At 39.4% G+C, this 18,832-nt stretch overlaps 2 protein-coding genes across 2 annotated transcripts; both read left to right on the top strand.

The window, feature by feature from the left end:
• The first annotated feature begins 2,114 nt into the window (after window positions 1-2,114).
• Window positions 2,115-2,955, top strand: LOC141644252 (uncharacterized). The gene is made up of 2 exons (XM_074453729.1): window positions 2,115-2,157; window positions 2,660-2,955. The coding sequence occupies exons 1-2, from the start codon at window positions 2,115-2,117 to the stop codon at window positions 2,953-2,955; spliced, it is 339 nt and encodes a 112-aa protein (XP_074309830.1).
• Window positions 2,956-6,149: 3,194 nt separating this feature from the next.
• Window positions 6,150-8,668, top strand: LOC141603922 (hypothetical protein At1g04090-like). The gene is made up of 2 exons (XM_074422934.1): window positions 6,150-6,556; window positions 6,867-8,668. Exons 1-2 carry the CDS (start codon window positions 6,415-6,417, stop codon window positions 8,411-8,413), a joined length of 1,689 nt encoding a protein of 562 aa, XP_074279035.1. The 5' UTR covers window positions 6,150-6,414; the 3' UTR covers window positions 8,414-8,668.
• The last annotated feature ends 10,164 nt before the right edge of the window (window positions 8,669-18,832 follow it).

Here is an 18,832-nt window from a genome sequence, read left to right as displayed (position 1 = left end):
CAATTAATAAATAATAAAAACATTACATTTTCAATGCTCCTGGGTCAAAGTACATAGAACAGCTTGCAAAAACAAAAAAAGTATAGCAGCAACTTCTTCAGTTGTGTACTCTGCTTTCACTCTTGCAGTAAAATTCACCTCCCTTCATTCACTCCAATTTCAACAACCACCTACCAACAATAAAATTAAACACACATTATAACTTATTATTTTTTAAAATAAAAAAAATCTTATAAAAAGAGCACAACATTCAGTTAAATTTTATTATCTTCTACCCACAAAAAAATACGAGTAACTTTTACAGTAAAAAAAAAAACCAAACACATTTACATATCTCTACTTTTCCATATCTCTAATTTTCCAAAAAGTAATGGATTTAAACGAATATGATATTTCAAATTATGGCACCTATGCTCATTTATCGCCAAATAATTCAACTTTCGATTTAAATCAAAGTACTCCAACTTTTACCGAATTATTATCGGGTACCCAATCAAGTCAAAAACTTGATATTTTTGGAAATCCAATGTTGTTGTCTCGACTCCCGACAAATGACTTTGTAGCGGAAACCCTCTTTATTGTGCTACTAAATCCCAAAAACCACCATCCAAAAAAAATCACATCAATTTAAAAAATGACGGGAAAAATTGGACCGATAAAAAGGATGAAGCTCTTATGTCCGTTTGGACTTTAAGTAGCACCGACTCGGTATTGGGCAAAAACCAAAAATATATCACAATGTGGAATAAAGTTTACGAATTATATGAACAAACTCGTAAGGAAAATCAAAATGATGCTGAAATTGGCATTAGGAGTCTTGAGGGAATGAGAAATCGTTATAAACGACTCAATTTCCTAGTAAACAAATGGGTTGGGTGCTATTCAAAAGTTGTTAATCGTCCACCGGCAAGCGGTACGAACATAGAAGACGACATACAATTAGCTCAAAAATTGTTTCGTAATGAGAACAATAATAAAGAATTTGTTGAGTTTCATGTTTACAATAAAATCATGAGTAAGCATGCAAAATAGAGTTTACAAAAAAATCTAACTCATGCAAGTGAGAACTTTAGTTGGTCGGGTTCAAAAAGGTCAAGGCCGGAAATGGATTCTAGCCCATCAAGCGTCAATGTCCCTACACCGTCTAGTTTTAATGTCCCGACCCCATCTAGTTTAAATGTCGAGGGTTACGAACGACCCGAAGGAAGGGAGGCAGCGAAGAAGAAAAGGCAGGGTAAAGCTCCAATGACCGAGTCCGACTCAGTGTTTAGTCCGGGTGATATCTCAGTTATGGAAGGAAATAGACTATCAACAAAAGAGCAAGTTGAGTTTCGACAAAAAAGAATGGCTGCAGATTTTAAAATCGAAGAACTACGAATTCAAGGCCGGAAAACTGAAAACGAGATGATTTGGCTAAACACATTGCTCTTGAAACAAAATTTAAACACAAAAGATCAAGAAATGAAGGATATGCTAATGGACAAATATATGTCCCAACTGTAATTATTTATATTTTAATTTAAGTTTTTAATACTATGTTTAATCATGAATCTTCGATTTTAAGTGAGCTACAGATTTAATCGCAAACAAGAACAACAAAATCATGAATCTTAAAATTAATTTACGGATGAACATCACAAAACGAGATGAACAGCACAAAACGAGATGAACAACACAAAACAAAATCATGAATCTTAAAATTAATCTTCGGATTTATGTTTTTAATTATTTCTGTTTTAATTTAAGATTTTAATCGCAAACAAGATGAACAAATTACTGATGAACAAATAAAACCAGATTTTAATCGCAAACAAGATTTAAGATGAACAAACAAACCAGATTTTAATCGCAAATTACGGATGAACATACAAATTAATCCTATTAATCTTAACAGCACAAAACCAGCAGTTTATTAAATCTTAACAACACAAAACAATTAATCTACGGATAAACAATGAAACGAGATCGTGTCCATACCATTGTGTATAGATCGTCTGTGAAGATCGTCTGTGGAGATTAATCGTGTATAGAAGGAGACGATTGAAGATATTGAAGATGAAGAAAGAGACGATTGAAATGAGTGAAGGAGACGATTAAAGATGATGGTTTATTAGATGAAGGAGACGATTGAAGATAATATTGAAGAGAATATTGAAGGTAAGATAGAGATTGAAGATAAGATAGAGATTGAAGATCGACTGTTGTGATATGGTATAACCCTAGATGATTAACTCGATTTTTATTAATTGGTTACTCGGAATTAGACAAGCTACTCGGGTGTTATTAATTAGTTACATGGAATTAGACAAGTTACTCGGTTGTTATTAATTAGTTACTCGGAATTAGACAAGTTACTCGGTTTTTATTACAACTATAAGAGATTCTCTCAAGTCGTTCGTAGAAGGTGTGATACTCAACTTTGGGAACGAGTATCTACGTAGATCCAATCCTGACGACTTAACTAGATTACTCCATATGGGCCAGGTACGTGGATTTCCTGGTATGTTGGGTAGCATTGATTGCATGCATTGGGAATGGAAAAACTGTCCAACAGCATTAGCAGGACAATATGGTGGGAGAAGCGAGAAGCCAACAATTGTTTTGGAAGTTGTCGCATCGTATGATTTATGGATATGACATGCTTTCTTCGGTACACCAGGTTCGCTCAATGATATTAACGTTCTTCAACGTTCTCCATTATTTAATGAATTGTTAGAAGAATCTGCGCCAGCTGTTAATTTCACAGTTAATGGTACGGAGTATAATATGGGATATTATCTTGCTGATGGTATATATCCGGGTTGGGCAACATTTGTTAAATCAATTAATGCTCCTCAAATTCAAAAGCATCGGTTATTTGCAGCTCGACAAGAGAGTTGTCGAAAAGATGTGGAGCGTGCTTTCGGTGTCCTACAAGCTCGATTTGTGTTTATCAAACGCCCTTGTCTTCTTTAGGATCCAGTTATGATGGGGAAGGTTCTCATGGCTTGTATTATTATGCATAATATGATAGTTGAAGATGAACGAGAAACTTATCTTAACTATGAAAGCATCATCGAAGAATTTAAGGAAGATAATCCGAGTTCAGCTACTGATGACCAGTATGAATATCATCGTCGTAGAAGGTCGACGCAAGAACGATTCGTAAAAATTTATGGTGAGATTCGTGATCATGCCACTCATAACGCTTTGAAAAATGATCTTATTGAGCATATTTGGGAAAACTTTCGTAACTAGAATTTGCTTTTAATGCATTTTATAATTTCGTAGTATTTAATGTTTTTTAATTTAATATTTTTTTTTTAATTATGTATGCGGTATTTTATATGTTGAATCATGTTTTTCAATTTTATTTTTTTTAATTGTTAATGAGATCGTCTAATCACTTTTCAAAATTATACCGTTATTTAATTTTTTTTTCGTAAAGTGTTAGGATAAATAATGTGGAAAATGATATTTACAATAATAGATGAATAATATATTTATAAATAATAGATAAATAATATATTTATAAAATGTTAGGATAAATAATTGTAAAAGTAAGAGAGAGGAAAGTGGGGTAGAGAATGTGAAAAATGATTGGGAATGTTGTAAAGTGGATAATGATTCGGTTGATGACCTAGGTCGCGACCTTCTGTTTGGGAGGGTGAAAATGGGTCAAGGTTAATAATGTGGGATTAAGAGTAAAATCGGGTCGTGACCTAGTTAGCGTGACCTTTGCTTGGGGATGATCTTAAGAGCGCACATTAATAACCTAAATATGGTAAGATTTACATGAGATTCTTACTAATTATGGTAAAAATGAGTTTATACTTGAATATTTGATTAGAATCTCTTATAAATCTTACCATATTTAGGTTATTAATGTGTGTCCTTAGGGCGAAAAGGGTACACACTCAGTGTATAGAATCTTCTATACACTGTGAATAACGTATTGACACATGGCAATGATAAGATATGACTTATGAGATTAAATCTTAACTAATATCTTCCCATTTTAATTGATTCCCTTTTACTATAATATAAATATTTTAATTCCTAATATTTTACTCCTAGTAATTTCATTTGGTCACATAGACTTTGGTACGTTATCTCATACGAAAGCCATCGACTCTCCCCCAGACACCACCCGGCGGTGACCATCACGCCAGGAACCGCCCTCTCTCTCCCACCACGAACCCTTCCTCACCCGCTCAGTTCCACCTCCGGCTACTAGTTCCTTCGCCTGAGGCGTTGATTCCCATAACGTCGGCGTCTTTGCCACGTTACCTGTTTTGATAGCGACGACACAACCGTTTGTACCACCACCAAACAAATCATGGCCACCCATTATTCTTTCCTCCTTTTTTTCTATTATGATTTCAATAAAAATTTAAATCTACCAAATAATGAGAAGAATTTCAGAAAAATAGCATTGCAATCGGCTTCCTAAAGGGAGGGTGTGGTGGTGGAGTACTGGTGGTGATGAATAGGGTGTTTGGTAGTGAATAGGAAGTAGGGTTAGGTTTAGGCTCTGTTTGGCAAAACTACTTGAAAAGGTAGCTGAAACCTGAAAAGGTAGTTGAAAACTGAAAAGCTAACTGAAACCTGAAAAGTAACTGATAAGGTAGCTGAAAATTAGGAGTTGATAAGGTAACTGATTATATAAAAATGTGTTTGGCAAACTAACTGAAAAGGTAGCTGATTTTGGTAAAATGACGTAAAAGGATATGAAAATTATTTAATATTATAGAATAAATGGGTAAAAAATGGAAAAATAAGTTATTTCAAGTACCTGATTTCTCAAATGCTACCCGAGGTAACATTTCATTTCAGGTACCTTATTTGACCAAATAAGCTACTTGCCAAACACTTGCAAAAACATCAGGTAGCTGAAATTTTGGTCAAATAAGCTACTTTAGTCAAATAAGCTACCTGAAGTGTCGTGCCAAACGGAGTCTTAGAAGGGAGCCTGGTAAATATTCCGTATAAAATATGGAGTATATATGATTTTGGTAAACATAATTATTAGTTAATAATTCCAAAATTAACAAAATTCTCAATAATATTATGCCACATGTTAAAATTTTATTGGCAATATACCAAAGATTCCATACACTCAGTGTAACTGTAGCATCTTCAGTCCTTAGGGCACAGGTTAGAAAAATAAATAAAAAAAGCAGTTGGATGAGGCTTTTACAATCAACGACCTTGGTCCTTTGAGGTATTTTCTTGGGATTGAAGTCTCGAGGTCAAGTGCGGGTATTCTCTTAAACCGGAGGAAATATATCATTGATTATTTGATTTAATCTAGTGAATTCAATTCATAATTCAGCTAGTCTTGCTATAAACGGATATATCCGATATATCCTTCTATAGCTAAAGACGGGTCAAATAACTTGAAAGTGGTGACATTTTTTATACCCACCACCTCACTTGTTGCTTGTCCTATTAAAAATATGGTGTTATATTTAATTCATCTTTAATTATAGACGAATATGTGCCGTCTATAATGAGATTTTGTGTTCATATTTAGGTAAGACTTCTGTTTGTACCCATACATTCTAAGAAAATGCCTTGTTCGGGTGCGGCCCCGAAAATCAAACTTTGTTGATCCAACATTTTGGAGGAATAATAGGTCTTGGTATAGACGGGTGAGGCGTATTGACGGGTAAAGACCTTTAATAAAATGGATAGGGGGACAAGGTGGGGCACCCCCATGTGCTTCCCACTTTATGGCAAATGGGTATTTTGTGAGGATAAATGGTATCCGTCTATATGTATAGACGGATAGTGTCCGTCTATAATAAGAATTTGTGTTGGAGGAATTTATGATTTACCAAATACAAGTATTAATGACCACTTGACAACACGGTCTAATTTCCCAACCACTTTTAACTACTAACGTGGTCTATTCTCCAACTGTATTTGTGAATAAACGATTGGTCTTGCTTTAAACGGACCATTTGGATCTGAAATGATAAGACGAAATTTTATAATCATTTTATAGTCAAATGTAATTATTGTTGAAAAATAAATTACCATAAACTGTAAGACTGATCGTAATATTATGATTATATTTAATCATAAAATAATCACATACGTCTGTTTGAAACTTGAACGAAATTTGTGAATAAACTATATACACCTCCACGTGATTTATAATCCATAATAAAAAAACCAGAGACACAACTACTGGGTGTAGCAGGTCCCACATTCCAGGAACAATCAATCACTCTTTGGAGTCTTAGACCATCATCTCTACAATTTACACACACAGATAGAGCTACAATGAGACAGAACCACATTCTTTTCTTCTACTCTTCTCTACGGTTTGGGATCCAACAAACATGCTACAAAGTTTCCAATTAGATTCCTTCCTTTTTTATCGTCTTCCATCATTTGTAGATTATCCCCGCTATTAATGGTTCTTGTATGATCAAAATAAGGCGAATTAAGAAAGTGGTTTATTCGTGGAAGAAGATGCGTAATTTATTTCATGGAGATAGTTCTACTACAGATGAATCCCCACTCCCTACTTTCTCATTGCCTGCTCCATTACCCAACTGGCCTCAAGGTACCTTTTCATTTTCTTTAAGATATAACGTTTTGTTATTAGCAAAAAAAACTTGTCTCATCTATCTAAATTCGACCTGAGATGCAATTTGACTCGCTGTAAATTCAATACAGTTACTGATGATGGTCTATCACATATCCATCTTTTGGCATGCTCCCATTTCAACCTGCGTCCGAATAACAAACTAACAAAGCCTATCTTTTGTGGTTGAATTTGGAATGTGTTTCGTCTTAGATAACTGCATGTGAATGTGACATGAAGTCGCAAAGGACTAAAGAAAAGCTTTAATTTCCTTCTTAATTTCAATCAGGAAAAGGATTTGGCACTGGAAAGATCAATCTCGGAGAAATAGAAGTTGCAGAAATAACAAGTTTCGATTTCATTTGGGGATCTCATCTTTCCCATGACAAGGAAAATAGCGTCTCGTTCTACAAGCCTGTAGGTATACCTGAAGGATTTTTTAACCTTGGTCATTACTGTCAACCAAACAACAAGCCTCTCTATGGCTTTCTTCTTGTAGCTAAAGATCTCGCGGTGTCCAACAATAATGAGTCTAAGTCTGTTCGCTCCCCGGCCCTTCAAGCACCTCGCGACTATTCTTTAGTTTGGAGTTCAGATGATGGCACGAGAATTAAGGACTCACCTGGTTATGTTTGGCTACCTGAATCTCCTCCTGGTTATAAGGCACTTGGTTTTGTTGTAACAAGTAAGGCTGAAAAACCCGATTTTGCTGATGTAAGATGTGTTAGGGAGGATCTTATAGAAAAATGTGAGCCTTACGGCTTATTACTTGAAACAGAATCAAAGTTTCGTAAAAAACCTTTTAATGTTTGGAAGACTAGGCCTAGTAATCGCGGTATGCTCAAAAGAGGTGTAACGGTAGGGACATTTTTCTGCGCTAGCCAATGGGATGAAGGAGACGAAATACCCATTTCTTGTCTGAAAAACTGTGACCCTAATTGGCATTCAATGCCGGAACTTGATCAAATTCGCGCCCTAGTTAAACATTATGGTCCAACTATGTTCTTCCACCCAGAAGAAGTCTACTTTCCGTCTTCTGTTTCTTGGTTCTTCAAAAATGGAGCCCGTCTTTGTAAACCAGGACAGCCTGATGGTGAACCTGTGGACCCCGAGGGGTCCAATTTGCCTCAAGGCGGAACAAATGATGGAAAGTTCTGGTTGGATCTCCCAAATGATGAAACAATTAGGGAGGTTGTCAAGCAAGGGAATCTTGAAAGTGCCGAAATTTATGTTCATGTGAAACCGAGTTTTGGTGGCACTTTCTGTGATCTAGCCATGTGGGTGTTCTCCCCATTTAATGGACCGGCCACCATCAAGATCGGACCTAAGGACGTAGGCTTAAGCCGGACAGGTGAACATATAGGCGACTGGGAGCATTTCACTCTTAGAGTAAGTAATTTTACTGGTAGACTTGACAGTATATATTTTTCACAGCACAGTGGCGGTGTTTGGCTAGATGCATCCGATTTGGAGTTCAACGAGGGAAACAAAGCAATTATATACTTATCGAAAAATGGCCATGCTATATACCCGCATCCTGGTTCCTATCTTCAAGGGTCATCAAAGATTGGTGTCGGGATTAGAAACGACTGTGCTAAAAGCAACGTTTCTCTGGATTCGAGCACCAGATATGAAATTATTGCAGCCGAGTACCTTGGAGAGGTTGTCACTGAGCCATACTGGTTGCAGTTTATGAGGACATGGGGCCCAAAAATTGTGTATGATTCAAAGCTTCCTCTTAGTTTCTTCAACAAGTTACCGGCTGAACTCTCGAGACAGGAGGGTCCTACCGGACCAAAAGAGAAGAACAATTGGTTCGGCGATGAAAGATGGTAGAGAAGGTTGTTAGAGTTAACCGAACAATCTATTGTTATGATTCTTTCATATTGAGGAATGAGGAAACAAGTGAAGGGCAAATTTCTGCCTTGAATGTAGCATGTGTGTATATTTGAACTTATTCTCTGTAGTTGGCATTCATGTTATGATTTATGTTTGTAAGATTAGAATAAAACATTCTGCAATTCTACTTAAAAAACATGCTCCTCTTTCCGGCTTTCTGGAGTCACAGCTATAAGATGAACCAGCCCGACATCTGCTAAATCTTCAAATTCAAAAACATTGTTAATGGATCAGGTTTATGTGGATCTTCTGGTTATTATAACTAATAACGTCTTATAAACTGAAAATAAACAAATAATAAAGATGGCGAATTCAGGTGATTACAAGCCCGAGTCAAGGTACATTCACTAACCACTTAATAATTGATCATCAACCGCTTGTTTTGAGTTTAATGCTTGAGTGTCCCGTTGTAAAACAAAAGTTCCTCCTTGTTGCCTAAATCATAGGAAAATTTAATAAATCGCCAATTTGTAGCCTTCTCACAAGGATATCGACTTCCCGCGCCATCGAGAAAGAGAGAGTGCTTCATCTGCGTCTTCTTCTTATATACTCCGTGGTAGTAAGTGTTTTAGCTATATATTAGGGTCGGGTTGCATTTCTTTTTCTTGGGAAAAGTTAAGAATACATTAAATCTCAAAAAAGTTATGTTACAACTCTTCATATACTTATCAAACTATATATACATCAAAGTATAATGAAAACCAAACTAATTCTAAGAGCATTGCATCTATTGAATCCAATCTCTCTCACGTTGCTTGAGCTTACTTGTATTCAGCCTATAAAACCGAGTGTTGATATCGTCTAATATCTTCTGCACAAGACATTCAGGTCTCCTGACAAAATGCTTAATCCTTGCCTCGTTTCTGACTTTCCATATGGAATACATTAGGGCCACATGATGACATGACAAGCCCCAATATATCTCCTTTAATTTGCATCTTAGTAATCCCCCTACTACCCTACTATTGAAGTACCTAGGACTATAAATGATCTGAGCCGGCTCGACAAGCCCTCGGAATCGGCTCGGTCAAAGCTCGGTTCGTGCTCGATCAAAACAAGCTCAGGCCGAGCTTGGCTAAATACGAGCCGAGCTTGAGCTCGACTAGGCTAGACTCGGCTCGGAAGCTCGTTTATATAATTTTTATACTTTAATATTAATTTTATTTTAAATTATATGTTATTTAGTCATTTATAAGTATATTATAATATATTTTTTAGCATTTTATAATCTTATTTGTTATTTAGGGATATTTATATTTAGTTAGATTCAAAAAGTGAGAAAATGAAAATATAAAGACAATTCGAGCTCGATTCGAACTCGGGTTTTTTTCCGAGCCGAACTCGAGCTTGAGCTGGAGCTAAAAATTTCGGGCTGAGCCCGAGCTCAGATCGGCTCGTTTACAGCCCTAGAAGTACCACTGAACAACTTCCTAAATGTTGAATCTGATTCGCAACTTATTCTGAAGTATCCTGCAACAAGTTGTACTTATACTCACAATCATAGAAGAGGTTGGGAAGAATCACATGTAGGTCTCTCACATCGTAAACATAGAGAAGATGTATACCCGCCCTTTTAGAGACCATTTGACCAGCGTTGACTGACCTTGGGAGTGGTAATAGCCCTTAGAAGTGCGTGCCAAAGTTACCTTAGGTTGTGAGTTATGTGTGGTACTCGATAGAGTAGAGGCTACTCGATCGAGTAGCTTGGATACTCGATCGAGTAGGGGACACTCGATCGAGTATGTTGGCCACTCGATCGAGTATCGGGTTTTCAGCGAGGGTTTATAATCGCGTTTTGGTAACCGCAAACTATTTCCGCCTCATTTCTTCAGATCCTTAGGTCGCCTCCTTCCCTTCCCTTCACCATACAACCTCCATGGAAGCCTTTGAAGGTTCTTGTGCCTTAGAAGAGCATAGCTTGAGTCGGGTAGCGGTCTTTTGCCAGGTTTCTTCTTGTAGGTATGTCGTCATCATCATCCGTATCCTTGTCATTACAGTTAGGGTTTGCTTGGTAGTGATAGATGATTGTGTTGTGGATATAGGTGTTGCTTGATTGCTGGATAATTAGTATGATGGCTTGGAGTAGTTGCAGTTGCTTAAAGGTAGGTTCGCCTACTCAGTTTCTGTGGATAGTCTAGTGTGTTGTTTGTCGTGTCATTGTTGTGGTATGGTGGTTGTGTTTGTGTGGCAGCGTGTATGCGGCAGTCGGTTGGTATATACAGTTTGTTGGTTGTTGTTGTATTGCAGATGTCTGTGATTGTTTGTCTCTGGTTCTCGAGGTGCGTCCTCGGCTGAGTGGAGTCACTTGCGGGAGTGGCTTCACGCCCTAGTTTCGTCCTCCGTGGAACCCGCCACGGGAGGGGATGTGCACATTAATTGGACAGGGTTATCGCTCGGTATGATGAGCGGGGATTCGGTGGGTACGGCTGCGGTACCCCACTGGCAGGGCTGGTCCAGTGGACAGTCGGTGATTGGGATTGGTTGGAGTGGGTGTGATTGTGTGTGTGACTGATTGTGCTGTGTTGTGTTGATAGATGTTGTTGGTCTTGTCATGTCTTATCTCAGTACTGACCTTGTGTGGTTGTCTTGTTGTTTTATGTGTCTGCCGTGATCCCATATGGTGAGCAGTCAGTCTTGGCAGGTGTTGATGTCGTGGATAGCTGGAGTCCTGGCGGGATGAGTCCTCACGAGTTTCGATATAGACAGTGTGTAGCTCACGAGTTGTATCTTTATTTTGTTAAGTTGGTTGTAATGCTTGTAATGTAACTATAAATGTTCTTTTATCGACTTTTGATGATTACTTACCTCGGACAACCGAGATGGTAACACCCTTATATGCTAAGGAAGGCCTAGTTAAGGCTCCTCTGAATATGGGGGTGTTACAAAGTGGTATCAGAGCGACGATTTTGGAACTTGTAACTAATGAACCTAATGAACGTAGTGAGTCTAATAAAATGAACCTGGTGTATGTGTGATGAGAGCCCCAGCTGATGCTAGATTTTGGGTGAGTAGGCGCCCTCATTTCAAAATCTTGGCCTCATTGTACTTAAGCCAGTCACAGGGTATGGGAATGTGGAGTCCGTGTGTATGCATGTAATGTGAATGTTAATTTCGTTGGAATTACCTGTGGATGAGTTTTGTTGAAGTTGGTATAAGCATGATAGTCGCACTTGGATAGTATATGGTGAAGTTGGATAGAATTAGTGAGCTTATGCGATGTAGGTTTTATTTAATAGAAATGCGTGAAGGTGCGGGAGTGTATGCGGTAATATGAAAGATGGACGTGTTGGTTTTTACTTTAAGTTGTTAGTAATAGCGAACCTATATGAGTTTATAATTTCTACCGTAGCTATAATGATGATAGTTAAGGAAGTGTTGAGATATAGTACGAGAATTGGTAATTAGTGATGCGTATATACAATGCTTGGTGATTGAAACTTTCCGCTTGCGTGGTGTTTAATTGTGTGGAATAAATTGTTTATATTGGAACTGGAACATGCTAAGCTTTAATTTGCTATGTAGAATATGCATTTGAACGACATATGAAAGAATGATTTATCGTTAATTATATGTTTCATATTGACGTGAACATGAGTTTGTTAGTAATGTGGTAAGATAAGTTTAAGTATGGTATGATGACGTGATTATGCATATGAATGACTCGGTAGCAGGTAAACCGAGTTGGGTAAATTTGTTGTAGCGTAATATGACATGAATCTTATCTGATGAGACGGTATGACACGCTTGAGTAGTAATGTTAATACATGAGTATGTATGATAACTAGTGACGAATTCCGAACATAGTTTGGAATCGACACGCGATATTGTTTTTACAGGAATCTTCAATTTACTTCGCATTTCTGACCGAGTATTCAACCTTACTTGACCGAGTGCGAGTGCTTACTAGACCGAGTAGACCTCACTCGATCTAGTTAGGAAGCTATGAAGTCGGGATGTGGAAAATTTTTCTGCAGATACTCGACGAAATAGCACCTACTCGATCGAGTAGAGGGCACTCGATCGAGTACCCGAGGCACTCGATCGAGTAGGCTACAGTACAGAGCCTCTTACGGGTTTCTTAAAACCCCTAATTCTTCTTATGCCTCTCATTCTTTCTTCTTATTTCGAACCCTAAGCCCTAAATCTCTCACAAAACTCTCATCTCTCCTAGTGTTGGTGGTGATTAAGTTGGGTATTTGCTTGTTAATTTCGTTCTTTTACTTTCCCTATCTAATCAAGGTATGATTTTCTTCCTTATTTACATGTTTTTATTACCTTGAATTTGTTGGAATGATGGTGTAATCTGAAATTTTCGATTCACATGGGCGAATTATTACTTTAAATTGTTGTAATATGATTCACGTGCTTTCCTTTTATGAATGTTGGTGATTAATTGCTGTAAAAATAGGCTAGAAATTGCAAAATTTGGGGACGAATTTTCTAGGGTTTGCAAAAATCAAAATCGATTTTGGTTGTTTTCTATAAGTTGGATGATGGAATTGAGTATTATATGCTGTATATACCATGTGAAAGTTGGAGTTTGGTAATTTTTACCTTAAAATTTGCCTTAAAACTCCGTCTTAAAAGTGCCCCAAGTTGAATTTCGTTTTCTATAATTGAGTTTTGGTGTTGGATATGAATGCATATGTAAGAGTTAAGCTTTTAATATGGTAATGGTGATGTTAATTGTTGGTGAATATGTCAATTTGTTACAGCTGTAGAGACCGTCTGACTAGTCTAGTTGAGTTAATTGCTTCTAATGTTGAAGGTTGATGATGGCATGTTTTATGTTGCCCTTCTATGGACATATATGAATATTTCACATGTTATCGAGTATGTTTATGAAGTAGCATGTGAGCCAAGCCATGATAGCTGAATTGATTGAGTAAATTATGTTTATTAGGTTAAACTTTTCACAGCCATAGAGATCGTCTGAATGCCATAAACTGAACTTATACATATCAAATTGGGAATTTGTTGGTGAAAGTGTGTACTTAGCTGAGTATTCAAGTTTCAATTGTATGAATTATGTGCTTTACATGCCTATGCAAGTTTGTTTAAATCGTATGCTGAAACAGATGCCGAGACTGAACATAGGGACCCGTCAGAGTAAGAGGGGGAGGGTTGCACAACCCGAAGTTGGGGAAGGTAGTGGACCCGTGGTACCCGCGGTACCGGAGTACCCTTCGGTGGTATTTGTAGACTTTAAGCAAAGGGAAAGATTCGTGGTTTTGCAAAAGCGCAAAATGCGGCCAACCCGGTGTGTGGATACCACACTTTTAGAGGACTTGGGAATAGAGACGGACGTCCGTCACATCTTTGAGACTTTGGGGTTTATGGGGTTGTATCGGCTGAGGAAGCATTCTTACCCTTTTCTGACTTTAGAATTTATAAGCTCGTTTAATTACGAGCCGGCTGCACAAACTGTTGAGTTTCGTTTGATGAACACAAGTTTCTTGTTGACCATGGACCTTTTCGCTTCTCACCTTGGGTTGTCCAAGCCTCCCAAGGATTCCATCATTGATATTCCTTCTGAGCGCGGTGTTTGCCGCCTAATGCCTTGTCTTACCGGAAAGTCAGCTCCCACCTCAAGCAACATGTTGATTAATGATGTTCAACATGTTACCTTGAGGATCTTCCTTCGTTCTTTGTCAAACCTCCTGTATGAGAGGCCGGATATGAGCAAGCTGAACAACCATGAACTGCTGCTTCTGATGTCTTACCTGAACCCGGAGCGGACCGAGAAGGTGGTCTTTAATGCTCCCGCCATGGTCTGTGCTAGCATGGCCTTGATGGCTACTTCCACCACCCGGTACCTGAGTTGTGGTGCAATCGCCACTCGGCTAGCTGAAAAGCTAGCCTCCTTTGAGGCTTCTTCGGAGTATATTCCTCTGGCTACACCGGTGCCTACGATGGACCGGGACTACTATCTCGACCTGAAATGGTTGAGGACTTTAGCTGATGGTAGCCTAGCCTGGAGAGTGTGGGGTATGAGTTGGATGAGGATCCCGGCACCTGTGCACCTTCCACCGACAGATCCGTTAAAGCCGATAGTGGTAGCTGTGGACTCCGATGAGGAGGAGGAGGAGGATGATGTGCCCCGACAGTTGCAGACCTACCTCATTGATGACACGATCCTTCGGGTGATGCCCGAGCCGAAGAAGGGGGAGAATGCGGCAGTGGTGGAGGAGAGGCCCAGGTTGGGTAGAGGACCTCGCAGAGTGAGGGAGAGGACAGCTGAGACTAGATCACGGCCGGCACCACCACCACAGCAGCACCCTTTTCCTTGTTACCCCTACCTCGACACCCCGGAGACGCGATCGAGCTATTTGGCAGAGAGAGTGTCATCTACTTTGACACTCATGAACATGCATGAGATGGCGTACACTCAGGGGATTGGGACCGAGGGACCACACCCGGTGTGGTGGAGCGGAGTTAGGGACTATAGTGGGGTTTTCCACTCTTACGGGGTGGATCAGTCAGCTTGGGGGACACCGCAGTCCTTTGCCTTTGGCGGCTTGACCCCATGGTATGTGAATCCTGGAGCTGGAGCAGGGGTTGATGCGGGTATTGGGTCATCGGGAGCGGGCACCTCGGGAGGAGATGGTGGTGGAGATGAGTTGATGGTTGAGCAGCAGCAGCAACAGGAGTGATGCTCCTTTTCTTTATCTTTGTTTATGGTCATTGGTGTTGGATGTTGGTAGTTGTTGTTAGTTAGAACTTTTATTTTGGATTTGTACGGATGGCCATAAGGCCGGATTTGCTGGTTTGACCTTGTTGTAGGATTGATTTTGGGGGTCGGGAAGTCATCCCGACTCGCGTTATGTGATGATTATATATATATATATATGTGGTGTTATGACGGGATTTTCCAAGATTTTGACCTGTAGGTACTCGACAGAGTACCCCATACTCGGTCGAGTAGCTGCAGGTGTGACAGAAATGAGGCATTATGATCTCAGGGCTACTCGATCGAGTAGCCAAGACACTCGATCGAGTAGCGGGCACTCGATCGAGTACCCTATATACTCGATCGAGTAGCACTGTTACATGAACTTTTCGTAAAATTAAAATTATTTGACGGTCATATAATTACATGTTTGGTGTTTAACATGGTTATTAATGATTAGTAACATATTTGAACCGTTAATATCATATGTTGAAGGTCGTGCTTCGTTTTTAGAGGCGTATTTGTATCGAATCGTGAAGTTATAATTGTTTTTATTGCATTCATTTTACATCCGTTTTGTCTACTAGTTATATTTCACCGGAGTTGTGTTTTGTCATATACTTGTACATATGATATTAATATGCATTCTCGACGGCGGCTAGTTATTCGAATGGGTTGTGTATGTTTTCTAATTTAATGGGTATATGATTAGTGAGTAATGTCCATAGTGAATGATATGGGTTGGATATATGTGTCAAAACGTAAGTTGTACATAACATGTGTAGTGTTTTGGTGGTGAACTTCGGGGACGAAGTTCCTTTTTAGAGGGGAAGAGTAATGTCGCAAAATAAAAAGGCCGATTTTGAAATTATGTTGTTGTTTGTTTATAACGTTTTCTACGACCTTAGTCACATCTCTTGTATGGAAGTATAATTGCTTGCACTTGTTAGTGGAAGTAGCTTGCATGTTGAAGTAAAGTTAAATAGTATACTCAATAAGGCGGTCATAGAAAGATAGTTACGAGGTCGTGTGTTGAAATAGAAAAATATCATTGAGTAGCATAGTGGTGCTAAAGTGACATGTTTCGTGTTGTTGGTTGTTGTTAGTGAAGGTGTAACCTTGTAGTGTGTTGGGTAATCGTTAGTTGTGCCGGTTTGTGTAGTGAGGGTGGTATTTCAAGTAGTAACTTGTAAGAGTCGACCTATATAGAGTGTTAGACAGTTGATGATGATGACATGGGGGATGGTATTTCCGGGGAATAGTGACCTGTGTCGAAAGAGTAGTGATGTCGTTGTGTTCCCGTGTCTTGTGCTGTGAGATAGGTGAGTTGAACTTCGGGGACGAAGTTCTTTTAAGGGGGGAAGACTGTAATACCCGCCCTTTTAGAGACCCTTTGACCAGCGTTGACTGACCTTGGGAGCGGTAATAGCCCTTAGAAGTGCGTGCCAAAGTTACCTTGGGTTGTGAGTTATGTGTGGTACTCGATAGAGTAGAGGCTACTCGATCGAGTAGCTTGGATACTCGATCGAGTAGGGGACACTCGATCGAGTATGTTGGCCACTCGATCGAGTATCGGGTTTTCAACGAGAGTTTATAATCGCGTTTTGGTAAACCCGCAAACCATTTCCGCCTCATTTCTTTAGATCCTTAGGTTGCCTCCTTCCCTTCCCTTCACCATACAACCTCCATGGAAGCCTTTGAATGTTCTTGTGCCTTAGGAGAGCATAGCTTGAGTCGGGTAGCGGTATTTTGCCAGGTTTCTTCTTGTAGGTATGTCGTCATCATCATCCGTATCCTTGTCTTTACAGTTAAGGTTTGCTTGGTAGTGATAGATGATTGTGTTATGGATATAGGTGTTGCTTGATTCCTGGATAATTAGTATGATGGCTTGGAGTGGTTGCAGTTGCTTAAAGGTAGGTTCGCCTACTCAGTTTCTCTGGATAGTCTAGTGTGTCGTTTGTCGTGTCATTGTTGTGGTATGGTGGTTGTGTTAGTGTGGCAGCGTGTATGCGGTAGTCGGTTGGTATATACAGTTTGTTGGTTGTTGTTGTATTGCAAATGTCTGTGATTGTTTGTCTCTGGTTCTCGAGGTGCGTCCTCGGCTGAGTGGAGTCACTTGCGGGAGTGGCTTCACGCCCTAGTTTTGCCCTCCGTGGAACCCGCCACGGGAGAGGATGTGCACATTAATGGGACAGGGTTATCGCTCGGTATGATGAGCGGGGATTTGGTGGGTACGGCTGCGGTCCCCCACTGGCAGGGCTGGTCTAGTGGACAGTCGGTGTCGGAGATTGGTTGGAGTGGGTGTGATTGTGTGTGTGACTGATTGTGCTGTGTTGTGTTGATGGATGTTGTTGGTCTTGTCATGTCTTATCTTAGTACTGACCTTGTGTGGTTGTCTTGTTGTTTTATGTGTCTGCCGTGATCCCTTATGGTGAGCAGTCAGTCTTTTCAGGTGTTGATGTCGTGGATAGCTGGAGTCCTGGCAGGATGAGTCCTCACGAGTTTCGATATAGACAGTGTGTAGCTCACGAGTTGTATCTTTATTTTGTTAAGTTCGTTGTAATGCTTGTAATGTAACTATAAATGTTCTTTTATCGACTTTTGATAATTACTTACCTCGGGCAACCGAGATGGTAACACCCGTATATGCTAAGGAAGGCCTAGTTAAGGCTCCTCTGAATATGGGGGTGTTACAAAAGAGTGATCTAACTTATATAATCCAAGGGGCTACTCCAGTCATTGCCAATTTGTGTTGGGATGGAATGTAATACTTGTCCTTTTAGGGACCCGTTGACCGTCGTTGACTGACCTTAGACGCATGTTTAGACCTTTGTTAGCCTTTCGAGTTTAGTCTTACGTCATAGTAACGCTATGACTTTATGACATTACACGCTTGTGACTCATAGAGACAGAATGTTTCAGCAATTAAGTAGTGTATATAAATCCAAATATGGGGTTAGCAAAAGATATCAGCTTTATTCGTAAGCTTTTAAGTTAGACATGTACCGGCCACTAGTTTCACTCATCCAGTCGGGGCGATTATAACCGTAACCAAACATATACACGTATAATACTGGTGACAGCTACAACACCGTCTGGGTGTTGTGTTACATCTCTATATTGTTTAAAAACTCGGGTATCCCCCTGAACAATTTAAGTTCCTGAACATTAACCAATGCTATATAACTAAACATTCACAAATTAATAGGTTATCCAAGCAATCGCATACCTGTGACATGATCATAGTCCATCTTTTGAACAGTTTATTGCACAAAATGACAATATAAGGCACCCACAGACTCCATCATACAATTATTCACATAACTCTTGCAATTCACATAGCTGTTACACGTCATGGTCTCTGTATCAGCAATAATCGGCCGAGTATGAATGGCTACTCAGTCGAGTAAGCTCTACTCGGTCGAGTATATTTGTATACTCGGCCGAGTAAGCTCTACTCGGTCGAGTAGTGACTATACTCGGTCGAGTTATGGCAGGCAGAGGCCTTTTTTACGCCATCATATAGAGCATTCACAAATTATCCTGCAACCAAATTCCTCACAACAATACTATACATAGCTAATTCCTAACATAACGAAATCCAACACGTCTCCACACGATAAGTTAAGTAAATAGCGGCCTTATGGCCGAGTACAGTCATCCAACAGTAAATAATAAATCCCGAA

Source organism: Silene latifolia, chromosome 1 (genome assembly GCF_048544455.1).
Source record: "Silene latifolia isolate original U9 population chromosome 1, ASM4854445v1, whole genome shotgun sequence".
In the NCBI taxonomy this organism is placed as follows: domain Eukaryota; kingdom Viridiplantae; phylum Streptophyta; class Magnoliopsida; order Caryophyllales; family Caryophyllaceae; genus Silene; species Silene latifolia.
The sequence above is the reverse complement of the archived record's forward strand: the minus strand, read 5'-3'. Positions and strand labels throughout refer to the sequence as shown.